Source organism: Egretta garzetta, unplaced genomic scaffold, assembly GCF_000687185.1.
Source record: "Egretta garzetta isolate BGI_Z169 unplaced genomic scaffold, ASM68718v1 scaffold217, whole genome shotgun sequence".
Taxonomy (NCBI): domain Eukaryota; kingdom Metazoa; phylum Chordata; class Aves; order Pelecaniformes; family Ardeidae; genus Egretta; species Egretta garzetta.
Window position 1 is genome coordinate 434,778 of NW_009260395.1, and position 17,909 is coordinate 452,686.

Here is a 17,909-nt window from a genome sequence, read left to right on the forward strand (position 1 = left end):
ATATATATATATATATATATATATTTACACTCGACTTAATTAAACTGAATCCATATATTTCAGATTATGTAATTTTTCCAGATCATGTGAATCCTATTCTTCCCCAACATGCCTGTAGGTCCTCTCCATCCTTCCAAAGGGAGGTCACTGTAGAAATAGGAATGGCATTATAGCCAGGATAGACAAAGTATGCAGAAGAGCTGCAACTTTACTCTCCATTATGAAGGTCCTGGTCTTCCTAGACAGGCTGACCTGCAAGTAGGCCTGGGGTGTGGGGTTGGGGTTCCAAAATGAAAGCACCTTGCCTTCAGAGATCAAATGCTGCTTAAGGATGGGCAGTCAGAAACAGGCTTGGACACAAAAATGTAACAGGACTGAAGCAAAAAGAGTCTAGCCCAATGTAGAAAATGCAAAATAACAGCCATTTTCGGCTGTTGACTTTTTCTCTTTGCATGAAGGCTTTATTAACCTGTAGCAGACAGGTAAGGTGGCTCACAAATGGACTAAAAGTTGGCATGCTCTTCCCTGCATACACAGAGGAATTGATTAAGCTTCAGTGACTCTAATTAACTCAACTTCTTTCCTGCCTAGTTCTCCTGTAATTGAGAGCCTAAGTTGTGACTATACTGTAATACTTTGCAATGTACAAGTAAATGTTCTGCAGAACATTTAGGAAAAGTAATTAAATCTCAGTAATGAGACCGTAACTCAAAGTGCTTTGCCCTTAAATCTATGCTAATGAAGGGAGAGAAACTGGCTTGTGTGCTTGTGGGTTTCTTCTCAAGTGACTGCCCATATATATATGTGCATTCACACTTCCCATGGCTGTGGACCTCAGGCAGTGAAGACTGGGGACTTTTGCACTGTGTTCAAAAAGTGAATTCATGTGCTGCTCCCCTGCCCATACGTGGTGCCCACTTATCTGACCTAGTGTTTTCTGCTCATTGTCCTCTCCCAGCTGCCCAGCTGAGAAATCAGCACCTTGCTGTTTCCTCACTTCTTGTGCAACTTTAATCTTTGTTTTCTATTTCCTTTTGTCTCCTGTATTTTTCTTAGTTCATTAGTTTTTCTCATTTATTTTCTCCTTTCCATGTGCCTTGGGGTGTGTAGAAGCTACCTCCACACTCTGTACCCAAGGCTCGTCTTCAGGGAAAATTTCTTTCCTGGAACTCAGTGATTCCAGACTCCCCCTGTGCAGAACCCAGGCTGCGCATTTTTCAACATATGCTCTTCCTTTTAGGTTTTTATGTTGCTGTGGTGAGGTTGAACTTTTTGGGCAGAGGCAAAACCTGTACACCTTTTAAGGGTGAAGTATAGAGAGATGTAGTTTCATTTTCAGATTTCAATTCTAGAAAGGGAGAGTCGGGCCAGCATTAAATTCAGGAGATACATTCAGCCTGCGCACAAGTGTTTATATCTGATTTGCTTGGATTGCCTGCTACTGTCTTAGCCTCTGAAAAGGTTTCAGATCTTACCTCTCGAGGTTATGCCAAGACTTACAAGACTGTGATGGTTTCCTTAATAAAGCTATACTCATCTTCTTTGGTCATGCTCACCCACACAAGACCTTACATGGGTACACTCATCTACAAGAAGGGCCAGAAGGATGATCAAGGGAACCACAGGCCTGTCATTCTGACCTTGGTGCCAGGGAAGGTTACGGAGCAGATCATTTTAAGAGCACATACAGGAATACCAGACGATTAGACCCAGTCAGCATGGGATTATGAAAGGCAGGTCCTGTTTGAACAACCTGATCTCCTATGACAAGGTGACATGCTTAGTAGAGGAGCGAAAGGCTGTGATGTTACTGATACCTAGACTTCAGTAAAGCCTTTGACATCGTTACCCACAGCATTCTACTACAGAAACTGGTTGCCCATAGCTTAGACAGGCATACTCTTTGCTGGATAAAAAAATGGCTGAATCGATGAGCCCAAAGAGTTGTGGTGAATGGAGTTAAATCCGGTTGGTGGCCGATCACAAGTGGTGTTCCCCAGGGCTCAGTGTTGGGGCCAGTTCTGTTTAACACCTTTATCAATGATCTGGATGAGGGGGTCAAGTGTGCCCTCACTAAGTTTGTAGATAACACCACGTTGGGTTAGAGTGTGGATCTGCTTGAGGGTAGGAAGGCTCTACAGAGGGATCTGGACAGGCTGGATTGATGCACCAAGGCCAATTACATTGAGATTCAATAAGTCCAAGTGCTGGGTCACAAAAACCCCATGCAGCGCTACAGACTTGGGGAAGAGTGGCTGCGATATGCCCAATGGTCAAATCCCCATCCCTGCAGGTATTTAAAAGACATGTAGGTGTGGTGCGCTTAGGGACATGGTTTAGTGGTGGGATGGCAGTGTTAGGTTAACAGTTGGACTTTATGATCTTAAAGGTCTTCTCCAACCTAAATGATTCTATGATTCAAAGCCTTGCTTAAGCACAACACTGGAGCAAGACATCAATTTCTGCAGGGTCACAGAACTGTTGCTTCAATTCATCAGTAAGACAGACAATGTCTTCAGCCTGAGTCAGTAGATCTCCACCTACTCTGGAGAAACTGCTGTAACCTAAGCATACCAAGATAATTTTAGCTGTTTTTTAAACTTTATTCTCGGGATGGTAAAAGAACACCCTACCTGCTTAATACCATACAACAGCCATAACCAGGAAAACCTTTTTGTTATCTTTGAGTGAAACTCCTCCTTTACACTCCTCTGGCAGACCTTATCATCCTGAAATCCCAGGCTCTGAAAGACAGACCACAAATATCAAGACTTTTTCCATAAGTGTCTTCTTTACTTGCCCACTTTAAGTGGTACACATGATTTGCCTTTGGGGAGGGTGAGCAGGTCCTGACCTATTTTAATTTGCCAGTGTAGACCTGGTGTGTGGCTGGGGGTGGTGTGGCTGTCAGCGTGGACTGCTCCCTCACTGTGGCCTCTCAGGGCAGCCGTAGCAGCGCTGGTGCTTTGGGCAGCTCCGCAGTCCTTCACACAAGGGAATGCAATGGTTGGCACAATCACTGCTGCTCACCCCCAGAAATAACCCCAAAACAGTGTGTCTCAGTGCAGTAAAATGAAGATAGAAGGTACCCCTGCCCATGGTAGGGGGAATGGAAGTAGATGATCTTTAAGGTCCCTTCCAACTCTAACTATTCTAAGATTCTATGATTTTATGAAGACCTATTTCATGTCAGCTTTCCCCAGAACTTCCAGAAAGTGTATTTACGTTTTGGAGAAAGCACCTCTACTCTTAACAGTTGTGGAGGACTCTTTATGCATAACAGAATGTTTTCTAGAATCTCATAAGTGATCTCGCTAAATCTGATGAAGCGTCTCCTCAGTTTACTTACCTGGACCTTTGTTTCATCTGTTCATACACAGCCATAATAAAAATATGCCACATGCTTTTAATTAAAAAATAAACTGATATTTTTAATTTGTGTCACATAAATGACTACAAACAGAGACAAAGCCCCATTTTCCTACCTGCATGAAATCGTAGAATGTTTTTGACATTACCCTTCCACCTTACCCAGAAAAAAAAAAAAAGAAAAAAGGAGCTAAAACAAAGACACAGAAAGATACATTGACATCTCCACAGTTCTGTATAACAGATATAGCTTATATAGCAGAATGCATTTCTAGTGATTCACATTCTTCTGTCAAGGACCGTTATGTCCTTGTTTATCAACAACCTTCTTTTCTGGGAACCACGACACTTTCAGCGGGTGGTCTTTTAAAAGCACAAAAGTATTCTGTTTGAATCAAAGGATGAAAGTCGGTGAGAGAGATGGAAAATTCTCTGCTTGTGTGTCTCTTCTTTCCAAGTTGTGTTTCTAAAGTGCTCCCCTGAATTTAATACAAAGAACTTTCTGCTTAAGATGCAATGAATACTTGAAACAGAGTGTAACGTTGTCTTAGAGGCATAGTCTTCCTTTCAATATAGCTGAAGTTACCAAATATGTAAAAAAATATTTTACTGGAAAATTTATAGACAGACCCACAGACAACTCAAATATGATTTCCTTAGGAAAGAGGACTAAAAATATATAGCAACACACACACATTTAAGAAAATGTCATATTATTCTCCTTTAGATTTTACTTGCATTTAATATTTGGAATAATTTACCTTCAGTAAATACGTCATAGATTTCTTTTGTTATTTCTTTGTTTGCTAACTTTCAAGCAAGAGTGAGGTGCTATAAAATTATGAAATTGTGGTCAGATTTGAAGAATAACAGAAAATCATTTTGAAGATTTCAGTGAAAACATATGTTATTTGTTCAACCATCATATTTGTTCTTTTTACTTCTTCAGACACTAATAACACTTATTTCTAGAGAAGCAGACTGTCATTTGCTCAGCCATAGCTGAGCTCACAGCTATTACTTATAGTTTGTTCCGTGCTCAGAAATGTGTTCAGGTATACAATGAAGTCAATTCTCAAAATAGATTTTACAATTAAGCTGAAAAGTGTAATATAAGAATCATTTAGATCATGATGGATAGTTTTGTTAACTGTAAAAACTTTAGCCCTTTTCCTTTGGCCTTTCATTGTTTTTTTTCTTTTTGCTGTTAATCTATATCAAAAGGACATTTAAAATTATGTAAGGAATCTTTCAAAAGCATGAAATGCTCAAGTTGGAAGTTAACAGTTACAGCTCCCCATTTCTTTTTCTACCAGAATTCTCATTGTCAGTACATATTAAACACTGCAGAGCAAATAAGATACCAGAAAAAAAGACTGGAGTCAGAGCTCTGAGACTTGTTTTTAGGCAGATTTTAGTTTTGAAATTCAGACTCTGAAGTACGGACCTGAGCAGCTCTATTCTACAAACAGAGTAATGGACTAACTGGGGTTGTAAGCAACCTCTGAAAGTCATCTGGATGCTCTCGCTGCTCAAGGGGGCAAGCTTAGATCAAGTTACTCATCCACTCTAATTTTGTACAGTTCCAAGGATAGAGATCCCACAACCCCTTCATGCCCTGTTTCAGTACTTGTCCTCCTCACATTAAAAAAAAATATAAATTCCTCATATGTAGCTGGAATTCCTTGTGTTGCAACCTGCGTCCTTAGCCTTTTGTCCTGTTGTTGTGCACCTCCTAGAAGAGTCAGGTAGCCTCTTCCCCACCCCATCCCATCGGGTATTTATATGTATTACTGAGATCTACCTGAGCCTTTTCTTCTCCAGGCTGAACAGTCCCAGCTCTCTCAGCTTCTTCTCATATGACAGATGCTTTGAGCCCTCAATCACCTTGGGGCCCTTCTCTGGAACCACTCCAGTATGTCCATGTCTTTCTTGCACTGGGCAGCTCAGCACTGGACACAGCACTCCAGATGTGCCTCACCAGAGCGGAGCAGAGGGGAAGGATCACCTCCCTCGACCTGCAACCCAAGAAGCTGTTGGTTTTCTTTGCTATGAGGGTGCATGACTAACTCACAGCAAACTTGTCTACCAGAACCCCCAGGAGCTTTTCCGCAAAACTTGTTCCTATCCAGTGTGTGTCCAGCCTGTCCTTCTGTGTTTGTTGAGTCAGGCTGAGAGTCAGGACAAAAAATACGGCACAGATCTACACAGATGAGCTCATTTGTTTCTCATTACTCTGCTTGCACACCTAGAGGCAGCTCTTGAGATAAGAATACCTTCTAAGTGGGCGAACTGTGTATCATCTTGTACTGATTCTTGCAAACCCATAATGTGCTTGCATCAGAAACAGCTAGAAGGAATACCAGGGTGATCAGGTCAATATGCTACATCAAGTGACCACATCTGAAAACATCCTTCACTAAGCCTTCTTCTGCATTTTGGTTCCTCATTCTCTGCTACTAAATACTCTGCTACTTCTTCCTAATTTCAGATAGTCCTCTTGGGCAGATTTTTACTAGGAATTGAGTTTAACTGTGTCTCCATCATAACCTTCATGCAAAGCTCAGCAAACTGAAAAACACAAGTTAACTGTAATTGCATTTGCCTAGGACCTTTATGTTTACTTCTTTCTGAAAGAGCATATTGCTACTCCTAATTTCTGTTTTCTCAGGATTTTTCATATGCAGTAACATTTGCAGGGTTTGTTTCTATGTTTGTACACACAGACTCGTACATAAATATATGCACATGGACATACACAGGACTCTGTTCAGCAAAAAAAAAGTTTCCCCTTTCTGCAAGAATGGCAATGGATTTCCTTTCTTTTTCCATCTGTAGCAGCTCCATCCTCTCCCACCCGTCTCCATCTGACAAAGTTCAAACCTCAGCACTGTCAGAGTTAGACGTCTTCCAAGGTGTTGGCTGTGAGCAGCATTTTCTTCTGAATTTTGCATAGTGAATCAGTTTTGCTGTCAGAGATCATCGGTCTGGCTTCTGGTCTACAAGACAGGCTGATTCCAGCCTTTTTTTCTTGTTCCCTGCCCCCCGTCTGTAAGAACTAAAAGGGATGCTTCCTAGTAGACAGGCAACACTTTTCTCAGCTCTGCCAGTGCTCTGTGTCGGCAAGATCAAGCCTTGCTGCTCATCCAGGGCTGTATTTGCCTTCAAACACAGAGGTGAAAACTGCTATGCACCATCTGGCACATATTTAATGCTTCGATGTACACAGCTGAATTGATACATAATAAGAAAAAGAATGTACATTGTACTTTGTAATATTAAAAATTAAACATGGATGTAAAGTTGTCACATTGCAAAGTATTAGTATAATTAATCTGATCTTGTAAAAATTACAAGCCAATAAACTCTAATTGATAATAGCTAGTAATACTTATTAGCAACCACGACAGGGAAGTAGCTGCACAGTGTCTTGGACACTGTTCGTAGCTGTATAACTAACTCAGTTTTTCAATGTGTTGTTTGACATCGCTGATCCTCAACTTCCCCATCCTTAAAGAGACTTGAGGTATGTAGCTGTTAGCACTGAAAACCAAATCTCTCCGATGGGTAAAATGGAGCAGGCTGTCACAGCAAGATTGATTATTTTTATTATTACCATGAAAATGAAAGTAAATAAATGTGTGAGTGGAGAAAAGTGCAGAAGCTGCCATATGACACTCCTTTTTTGTCTGCTTTTAATATTCTGCCACCAGAGTGCAAAACCTGAAAAAGTAATGTTTGACTGATGAATTTTCATAAATCAATCAAGTTGTAAAATTTGCTGCTTTTAAAAACATGTTTTTTTCTTATCTTAATGTCCAGTGTGTCTACTAATTGAAGGTAGCAACTGGCATTTTTGCAAATCGTATTTAGATCACCAGCATAATTAATTTAAGATAAAAATAAATTAGAACATAATGCTTTAATAAATTACAACATAATACTTACAGGAATGCAGAAATTAACCAGACCCAATAACTAAAGAGAGTATTAGCTCCTTCGTTCCTCCACGATTTCTTCTGTAATCCTGTTTTTCATGAACGCCGCAGCGCATTGGCACAGAATATTGCTAGCACCACTCAGATAAGTTTTTATCAAGAGATCGCATTGCTTTTACATGTAGTTTAGTTGCGTAGTGTGGATTTCTTTATCCCTTGAATCAGAAGTGGCATGGACTTCCCTCATCTCTCACTGTCTCCAGTTTTCCTCTATATCTTTTTGATTTGCTTGAACAAAATGCAAGTTTAGTTCTGCTCACAGAGAACCACAGGAGCAAATCATTAGCCAAAGAATTTGGTATGTGCACAGCACACAGTTATTTGGGCTGGTAGCAGAGTTGTTGGACTTACTTACACTACTTCAGGGACATAGCAGCAGCTCTCTGTGTATCTCTTCTTAGTCCCAGTGGGAGTGGGAGATTCATAAAATGCCTTTTCCTCATCATTCCTTTCTCTCCATGCTTTTTTTTTTTTTTCCCTAGAGGTCTACGGAGTTGCTTCTAAGCAATGCTGATAGCTGTTCTTGAGGGAGCCAGCTGCCGGCACTGCCACCAGCGTCTTCCTCATCCCACAGAGCCAGGAGGGGCTCCCTGCATAGGCTCATTTTCTGTGAAGCAGCTGGGATTTTGCACACAGTAACAGTCCCACACTGCACAATAATAAAACCACATTTTTTCACTGCACCACACAACTGATGAGGTTTGGACCCAAGAATAAGTTATTTCAGTTACTGAAAGAGCAAATAGGCAGTGGAAGACAAAGGATGAATACAAATGGTTCTGGGGATTTGCAAAGTGACCTTCTTCTTACAGCCTTCTCTTTCCTTGCCTCCTTTTTCCCTCCACATCCCATTTCCCTCTGAGCGAGCCTTTCCCAGGAGCAGGGTTTGAATGCAAACAACTTAGCAGCAGAAGCAAGCAGCCAGCCATGCTCAGGGCTCTGGTTAATGGCCTCTGGGCCACCTCGCCCGGTTTTCTTCCCCGGCAGCTGCCCGCGTTGTGCAGGGCTCTGCCCTGCCGGCTGGCCATGGGCGTGAGGGCTTTGAGGAAAGCATCCTTCCCCTCCACCCAGCCATGCGTGGGACAGGCCCGTGCCCTGCTGTGCTGACCGAGCACCTGCCTTCACCACAGAGAAAGAAACACTGAGTTGTAAGGAGCCACTTCTCTTTTTGTCACCTTCTTTAGCATCCTCTCTGGTGGCTGTAGGCTGTCAACAGTCCACCCTTTGCCCAACAAGAGTGCCCTTTTAGAGCACAAGCTGTTAAAATTAAGCTTGTTTCTCAATTGCTTTTTTATGGCTTTGTAAAAGATTTATCCTTGCTTCACATATTGTATAAAATCCCATTTCAGTTGTGGTTTATATCATCACCGTTTCTGCCACAATATTTCAGGTCAGGTCTCAATCTTCCATCTTTAACAAGTCTCCACACTTTTTATATTGTGTTAGACAGACTTCATTTTATTGAAGGTGTTCTTTTTCTTAAGGCAGCCGATTGTGACACAATAGCAAAGAGGGAAACCTTTGTTAAAGTCCCGTTGGTAATGCACAGCTATCACCCTTTGAAGAGATTTAACTGAAAATAAGTCCTTTTCACTCCAGCTGTACTGACCTCCATCTTCTGGAAATCATAACGAGGGACATTTCATGCTACAGAAGTTAAGCATTTTTTTAAAATGACTTATATGCAATATCCATTTCATAATAGTAGAGAACACAGGATGACTTGGGGCCTGATTCTCTGTTCAAATGCTGATGTAAGTCTGGAAATGGTTTTATCAAAGTCAGTGAACTTGCCACTCCTGGGAAAAAAAAAAAAGAAAAAAATCAAAGCAGACACTGGTAGCTCTTCTTTTCAACAGTGGAATAGTTTCTGAATTTCCTAGGCCAGTCTATTGTTCAGTTAAATGGAAAGAACAGTACTGTATGATAAGGTCAGAAAGTTCAGTGTTGTGTCTAAAGCCTAAGTTGGATTCAGATCTCACTGGCCCTGCTTTTACCATACTTTAAAGTCAGTGGTATAATTCTAGTTACTTCAGATTACCACTGGAATCACTGAAATCAGAATAAGGCATTTTCTTAATTGCAGTATGGCAGATCAGCAACTAAAAATTCTCACAATGTACTGTCCTTTATAGTGTCTTATACTTAAATGCATTTGGTAATGTGAATAGAGCCTAAGGCTGATTTTTTTTTTTTTTTTTTCAAAGTTCACCTTTCAGCAAACACTCACATACACTATATTTGGAAAAAAAAAAAAAAAGTTGCATTAGATTCTGAAACAACCTTGATAGCCTAATGGCCTTAATATTTCACTTTCTTTTATTCTGTCCTCTTGCGTTTACTGAAATGAGGTATTCACTAATAGTGTGACTACTGGATCATACATAGAAAGGTGCTTGTTGTCTTTCCTGTTAATGGTAATTTGGGAAGCAGATTTGAGAAGCAGTTCTTCAGAACTGTGTTGATTATTCAGTAATTTCTTCAGCTTTACAAATAAGAGTACAAAAGAGCTCCAATTCTAGGTGCTAGCCACCTTTGAATGAAAACATGCAAATCAACATACAAAAGCCAGTGCAGCATTCTGCTTTCCCCTGCTCTCATCCTTCCCCAAAGAAGTCACAAAACAGTTCACCCTTTCCAACACCAGATGCAATATATCTGTGTGGTGTTTAAGAAGAAGTCAAAAGAGTGGGAGTACGTAGCAAAAAAAAAATATTTAGAAGGTATAAGTGAAGAAGTACTACGTGAGGGGGAGGAATGGATCTGATCCCACTTGTTCAGGTTGCTGGCACTAGGACAGTTTTGAACCAAAGCATCGTGAAGCAATGAAAAGGACAATTACACATACAGAGGGTCCTCCCTGACCTACCATGACCCTGACCTACAATAACAGCAGTTTCATGGCATATCACTGCTTCTGTGACTGGAAAAGCCCATCTTTGATGCCTAGCCCTGTCTCAGGTTTTGCAACTGGCCAGGCAGGGTGAGAGCCAAGCCAGACCTCCTGCTCCCTGGGCAGAGCCACCATGGGTGTCTGTGGCAGCTTCACCCTCTCATAGAATCATAGAATCACAGAATTTTTGGGGTTGGAAAAGACCTTTAAGATCATTAAGCCAACCGTTAACCTAACCCTGCCATCTCACCACTAAACCATGTCCCTAATCTACCTGTCTTTTAAATACCTCCAGGGATGGGGACTTGACTACTGCTGTGGGCAGCCCGTTCCAATGCTTAACAACCCATCTCTTGAGGGCCTTCCTTTTGAAATGGAGACAGTTCTCCCTGCTCAACCTCTTGCTATACATGGATCTGCCACCTGCCCTGTATATGCTCAGGGCCTGTCTAAGAGAGTGGGGCCCACAGACACACAGAGCATCTTAGTTGGTATCAGGAGCATGCTTTTTTGAAGTGAATCTCCTGATTGTGGCCATTTGCTGTGCTGCATTTCATATCAAGGGTGAACTCGAAATACATGAATTAGTTTTCTTTTGGATGATGCCAAACAAGATGTGCTCAGAAACACCCCTGCAGTGCACCAGCACCCAGTGTGAGTTCAGTCTAGTGACCAGGTTAGAGATAGTCCAGAGTAAAATGTGCATGCTGTGGATGCCATGTCCTTAGCACCAATGCTTTTGCTGTACAGATCTTGTCCTATGGAGTTTGCTGTTTGCTAATGTAGATGTTAGGTGATGCAACTCTGCCCTCTCTCTTGACCATGACTGAGCTTGGCCCTTCAGTCTGAATTTAGGGGTGCACGAGGAAGTACCTGGGGTTTTAAGGTGCTTAATGAACTTCTATAGCAAAGGCTTTCTGGAACACTCATCTGTCAAAATCTCAGTCTTGTTTTTCCCTTTCAGAATAGATTTGCTGGATCTTTTAAATACACACACACACACACACACACACTCTTCCATACTAGAAAAATACTCTTCCCTCACTCACCAGCACTCATCTATTTAGTTTGGGGTTCAGGGTGATACCTACTGTTATGTGTATGGAATGGCTGTGGTCTCATCTCTGTTAAAGCTTTAGTCACCACTAACCAGTTAAAGAATGGAGAAGAAAGATGTGAGAGTTTGCATTCCAGACTGAGCAGCTGCCAGAAACTTCTTCTCTTGTTATGAAAGACTTAAGTTCATTGCCTCAATTTATCTCAGCGCAGAAGTACACAGAGAGTGGTGGTTCTTCAGGTAGCGAGAATTCATATCCTATTTCATAGATCATAATCTGCAGCTTTGAGTATTTGAGAGAAAAAGGTAACTGTATGTATATTTTGGATATTTGAAAGCATGAGATGCTCACAGCAAGCTGTTTCACTTAACAGGCACTTTTTTCCTAAATCATAAGCAGTTCCTGGTTTGCGAACTGTGTGATCAATAACCATAAACATTTTCAAGTTCTAAATCAGAATTGTATCCAATCTCGTTTGGAAATACAAGCCATATAGCATCCTTTCTCTTCTCTGTCTGCATGATCAACATTCTTAGGGTGAAATTCATCTCAGTTAACATTAGGGATATAAAATGTAGGTGTCTACATCAGGACTAATTATCATCAACTCTTTTTCTAGTCAGTGCAGAAAAATATGCACTTTCAGGGCACAAGCTGTCTAATTAATTTTAGACATGTGCTTTAGGATAAGATGAATCATTTCCTCAAAGTGCCTGCTCTTTCCACTGACAATAAAAGAAGTTAAGACAACTAGATGATACATAAATGCGTACCTTTATCACTCACCCTAAGAGACAAGTTTTGAGAGAATACACTGAAAAAGTCAAATGCTTTTTTCAAAAATGCTGTGTATTGTTCACATTAAATCCAGGAATTCTGCAGTCATTTCTACATGCATTTGCTAGGAGCAAATCTGGTTAATCGTTCGCAGTATTTACGTATTTTGTCTCTGACAACTATGGCGATGTACCTAACGCATCTCAACAGTCACAGTTTGATCACGAGCTTGCTTTATTTGACTGATATGTTGCAGTGTTCATCACAATTTGTGTTATGAAACCCAACCAGGGAACAGATCACTAAGGGTGTTAATTGCCAAAGCTACCTTAGCTTCCAAGAGCTTGAAGGGAGCTGCAGTGATTTGCCCAAGCTGACCATCTGGTTATCATGTCATGTACACCTTGATTCATGTTGGCCCACTTACTTTCAAACTGTGATACAGTAGTTATTTAACAAATGTGAGTTTTGTATCTGTATCAATTTCCGTATAATGGGGAGGCAAACATTTTTCCATTACTGTGTATTGCTGAAGGAGTACAGATTTAAAAGCATTATTAGTGTCAGGGATCACATACCTGTTGAAGATATTGAACTGGGGGGTCTGAACCTTTTGTATTCAGTGCAAAAAAAAATGGCTTGACAGCACCCTTCTCACATGTATTGAGTTGGTGATAAGAAAAAGTGTGATTTCTCCCTCTGCTGCCCCCCAATAAAATGGTAGCAATGGTATTTAATCAGTGATCCTAATGGGAGTTTGACTGAGCCCAAAATAAGGTGACAATCTGGTCATGGCTTGGGGGTGGGCGGTGTCTTCTGGGGGATTTTTTAGCTTATGTTTTGCTTTTTAAATACGATCGTTTTAGCTACAGACTATAAATACAAAATAGAGGTTGGGAAACAAGAAGAATGAAAGGATAACAGACAAATTGCTTATTCACTTTATTACTTTAAAATAATGAACATAAAACTGTCCTGGCAAAATGCTTATGCCACATCCCTTTGATTTTCCCTTCCACTCTTCTGTAGAAGCAAATCAACTTACTGGAACAACAGAGCCAGGAATCAAGCATTTCCAAGTGAAAATCCAGATTTAGATCCTGGATCCTTGGGTGTCATTGGCCAAATTATTTAGTCCTTCAGCAACTTGTCTCTCATCTCCAAAATGTGACAATAATTACTTTTTTGCTGCACTGGGAAAAGGGGCTGCAAGGCTTAGTGAATGTTTGTTCTGTCTTTAACCTGAGGTGCAATCCATGAAGGCAAGAAGTTGTCAGCTCTTCAAGACAGGGCCTAGAGCTAAGATTTCAAAGCAGAAAAGGAGACAGTTCTATAAGTTTTCCATTACATATAGAGCAACCTGCACTGCATGGAAAACTTTTGCCTGTATCTCATTTATTCATTTGGAAAGAAGCTAAAATGATTTGTGGAGATGACTACACTAGAAGAAAAAAACTCGCAGATTTGGGCTGTGAGCAGACTTTTTCTAAATGAGTGGTAAACTATCAAAAATAAGAGTTAACAGGACTTTTTACTGGTATTAAATGCAAGCTGCATGTTGCAGGTATTACTGTTAGTTTCTTTAGTAAAAACAGCTTTAATCTGTAATGAAACTATTAACACCATTTTCTACCTGCAAAATATTGTCTCTTCATTTTTTTATTTTCAGCACATTAAATAGGAAGCATTCCATCATAGGAATGGCAATAATATTGATACAAGGAGTGGGTTGACATAGTTTTTGTCTAAACCCTGTTGTTGGTCTTGCCATATCAGGACTGTAGAAGCTGCACATCATGGTTGTTCCCTTTTTGCATCACTTGATGTTATATTTTGTTTAAACACTCAAGGGCATTCCCAAAGCCTTTAGCATATTACTAAGAGCTGAATAACACTTGTAGTACTTGACCACCTCAAGGGCAAACAGCTTTGATCCCAAAAGATGGAAACCCAGTTTGATTCATAAATCCTGCACTTACTTAAAATGAAAAAGTGCATCAGTGGGTAGGCTTTTTAGCTAATGTGTGACCTCCTCCTTCTGAATTTGTATCCCATAGATAATTGCTCTATTTAATAAAATAGGATACTACAATAACATTTTCAATCATACAGAAGACACTGAGATTGCCAGTTCATTACTTTGCGCACTTCATTTTAACTTCTTTCCATGATTAATCACCTGGAAAGTTATAGGTACCTTATTGGACAAAGACTCTCATCGTTATATTGCTGATGTCATATATTTCAGAATTTATATCTATCTGGCTATGAAAACACTTTGCTAGAGAAAACAATATGACATTGGGTTTTCTTCTTTCCTATTTCTCTCCCACAGATTGTGAGCGTGGGAAAGCATGTTAAAGGATACCATTATATTGTTGCCAACCTGGTAAGATACTTTTCTAGAATTATACCCCTGCTCGGTAAGTGAAAAACTCAGTTTTGCTTTGAACTTATAGCACTTCACACAACATTTTTCCATTTGTCACTAATATTTCATTGTGCATAATGCATTCTTTATGGTGCGTAAAAGAACTTGATTTTGTTGTTATAGCCATCTAGATAAGAAGGACACAATGTTACCCTCTTAAATTTTATCAAAATAAATGTAGCATAAAGGACCGCTAAGTGTTATCTTGTGGCTGAATGAGAATTTACAGAACTACACTATGATTTTTGACTCATCTTTTTAATATTACTAACATAACAATCTTGAGGTAATTTTCCTATATTCTCAAGGGAACATTCATTTTGCTATAAGATCAGCTATTTCCAGTCAAATTACTAGTGCAGTATTTTCACTCTTAAGTCTAAACTGCACATTCACACAGATAATGTTCAGAAGAGGGCAAAGAAAGAGTAAATGCAATAATTTATTATCAAATTTAACCCATTCTTTAAGCTGAAATACCTGCCTGGCCAAGCACAGTGAATGTAGGACAGAGTCTAATGTATGTTTTAAATTGTTTTCTTTTTACTCTCCCTCGAGGAATTTCAGTTGACATGAAATATTTTATTGTGCTTTGCTGTACTTGTACCTTAACTTAAGATCACATCAGATTATTTTTAAGACCTCAGGCGTTTTAAATGAGACATGTCTATTCTCTTAGGTCTTACAAATTAGATTTTCGGCATTACAAATTTATAGTTCCCCAAGTAACTTTTCCCATGTGAAGTAGTTGCTGTAAACAAGGAGCCAGATGTTGCAGTGAACTGCTAGTGGAATATATAGTGGAGACAGGCACATCTACTCATCTACTCCAGCAGGGGCACATGTTGCTATCTACTGCCTGTTCAATAATGTGGGTAACATGACTTCCTGATGCGTCACCTTTTCTATTTACTGTCAGTATCCTTTAAGACATGAAGCAAATCTCTGTCCTTAACAGGTTTTTCTGCTGGGGTATTGGGTCAGTACCCCACACTTTTTTTTCCTCAATCTTTCTTTTTTAAGTTAAGTGTGATAATACACCTCTGTTGGCACTGATAAATGCCAACCAGAGGAACTTAAGACAACAAAAATAAGATACCTGTGAGCTAGCATTAAACACAGCAGCTATGAAAGGAGCAGAAAGATTCATGCTTGCTTCTTAGCTTGCTTTAGCAGTTTGCATTATGCAGTTTCTTGAAGTTCAGTTATGTCTCTAAAGGCAAATTTTTCTAAAGAGTTTGTCCTTCTACGTGCTGAACAGATTAGCCTGAGAAACTAATAAGTCAGGAATTACATGTGCTGTGTCTTTTTCTTCCAATGTTGAGGGTCCCTCTAGGCTTTAAATATATAGCAGACCTGAGAGCTACCACGATCACATTTCACAAAAGTGTGATTCTGATGTTATATTTTCCTTGCACAAACAATGAGATCCTCATGCGCTGTCTGTGCCTCCTAATGCCTGTTATATTATCTCTTTATCTCAGACACCTTCAGCCTAAACAATGAATCTGGAATAAATTTGTTTACACAATAGTGTTGTTCATTTTGCAAATATGCAAAGAAACAGGGATATATCGGTTAAAGCACTAGTACAGTGCTCATTCAAAACTGCCAACTTTGATGGAAATTGGACTAAGGCGTTAATATTCTGCAGGCACTTTTCAGTTGATTCACCAAAGACATTTCTTCAAAAACTGTCTGCCATCCCCAGCAATGTGTTGCTTAGCTGTCAAGACCACCCTAGCAATAATGTGGGAAATTTATTTCTTGGTTTTGTTTCATTCTTAATTACACAAATGGAAATTATGAACAAGGTTCAACATTATTCTCTGGTTTGAAGTCTTGGCTTCTGATGGAAACCTGCTGCTGTACATTCTTTATGCTGCCTTGCTGACCTAGAACAGACTGGACCCACAGTGGTGTATGAGGACAAACAAAATCATAAATTGATTTTCTAGGGATTCAAAGATATTTCTTTGGAAAGATTTATGCATGGAGGAGCCAATGTGACTGGATTTCAGCTAGTAGATTTCAGTACCCCGATGGTAACTAAGCTGATGCAGCGCTGGAAGAAGCTGGACCAGAGAGAATACCCAGGATCTGAGACCCCACCAAAGGTACTGGTTGATCTGAAGCACTACCAAAGATATCACTCAAGTATTCTAATTTCTGATTAACATTCTTGAATACATGAATTAAGACCTTAATATTTAGGCAGAGGAGAAGGCAGTTTATCTTACTATTACTGGCAACTAATTATGCCTATCCTCATGATTGTATGATAGAAACACAAACTGCACATATTTCGCTAATGTACTTTAATGTCCTTTGTCACTTATTCTCCAAATTCACCCCTTTACTGACAGGAATTAAAGGTCAAATACTTAACTGACAACTTAATTTCAACCAATTTTACATGAATTAGTCTAATTATCTAGATTCACTTAGAGTGCAGAGCTTTCCTGACAGCAGCATTCTTCTGTACATGAGATATAACCACAACTGTGAATTTACTACCCTTAAATTTTCATTTGGAGTTTCCTCTGGAAATTCTATCCACCTCAAAACCTGGTATAGCAATTGCTTTCAGGAACAATCTTACAGTGAAATTACATCCCAGTGTTCCTCTAATCCCTCACAGATGGATAACAAAATATTTCTCTCACCTATAATTTTCTTGGCAGGCAAATCACAGCATAGCTATAAATATGACTTCATCAAAATAGTTCTCTTATTATATGTACTAATGCATATGAGACCTAGTTGAGACTGAGCTCCTTTGTGCTGGGCACTGTGCAAAGATAAGCAATCAGCCCTCCCTTGGCTGAGAGAGTGGCAGGTTGGCAAAGTGTAAAGAAAGTATCTACATGGATAATATGAAGCATAGCTATGCAATTTGCTGAATATTCAAGAAATTTATGTTCTGGAGGGGAAAGCAAACAAGGATACTGTGAGCTATGGGGTGTAGACATCCCCAAGTACTGGTGACAGGAACAATTTAGCCTATGGGACTCCTTGCCCCATGAACCAGATTGTGCTGCCTCCTTCTGAGAAGTCATCATGATTAATCAAAATTACATATAATTCACCTATGAATAACCAAAATTTAAGATTGTAAAAATAAACAATGTCCCAAACAGCTTATAAGATGCAAAGCAAAGGAAAGGGTGGAAATTGGACTTGAATAAGTGAATTCAAATTTTAGAAGTTACAAAGCATATCAGTAGCGGCCCTGGCATGTGAACAATGTCTCCTGGTGCAGTATGTCCATCAGAGGACCATACTGAGAAAATGCCCCTTTGTTCATGTGGCTCCAGGCTAACATCTGTTGAAGACTTGCTCTACACATTTCGTTTGACATGTTCTCAACCTAAAGCAGTTAC

At 39.8% G+C, this 17,909-nt stretch overlaps 1 protein-coding gene across 3 annotated transcripts in view; it reads left to right on the forward strand.

Moving 5' to 3' along the window:
• The window catches only part of GRIA4 (glutamate ionotropic receptor AMPA type subunit 4), a 234,368-nt gene that overhangs the window by 138,133 nt on the left and 78,326 nt on the right, over positions 1-17,909 (forward strand). For all 3 annotated transcript variants that reach the window (XM_009643037.2, XM_009643038.2, XM_009643039.2), the window contains exons 5-6: positions 14,431-14,484; positions 16,485-16,643. In XM_009643037.2, coding sequence (XP_009641332.1) covers positions 14,431-14,484; positions 16,485-16,643 — 213 coding nt within the window. The remainder of the gene's footprint in view (positions 1-14,430; positions 14,485-16,484; positions 16,644-17,909) is intronic.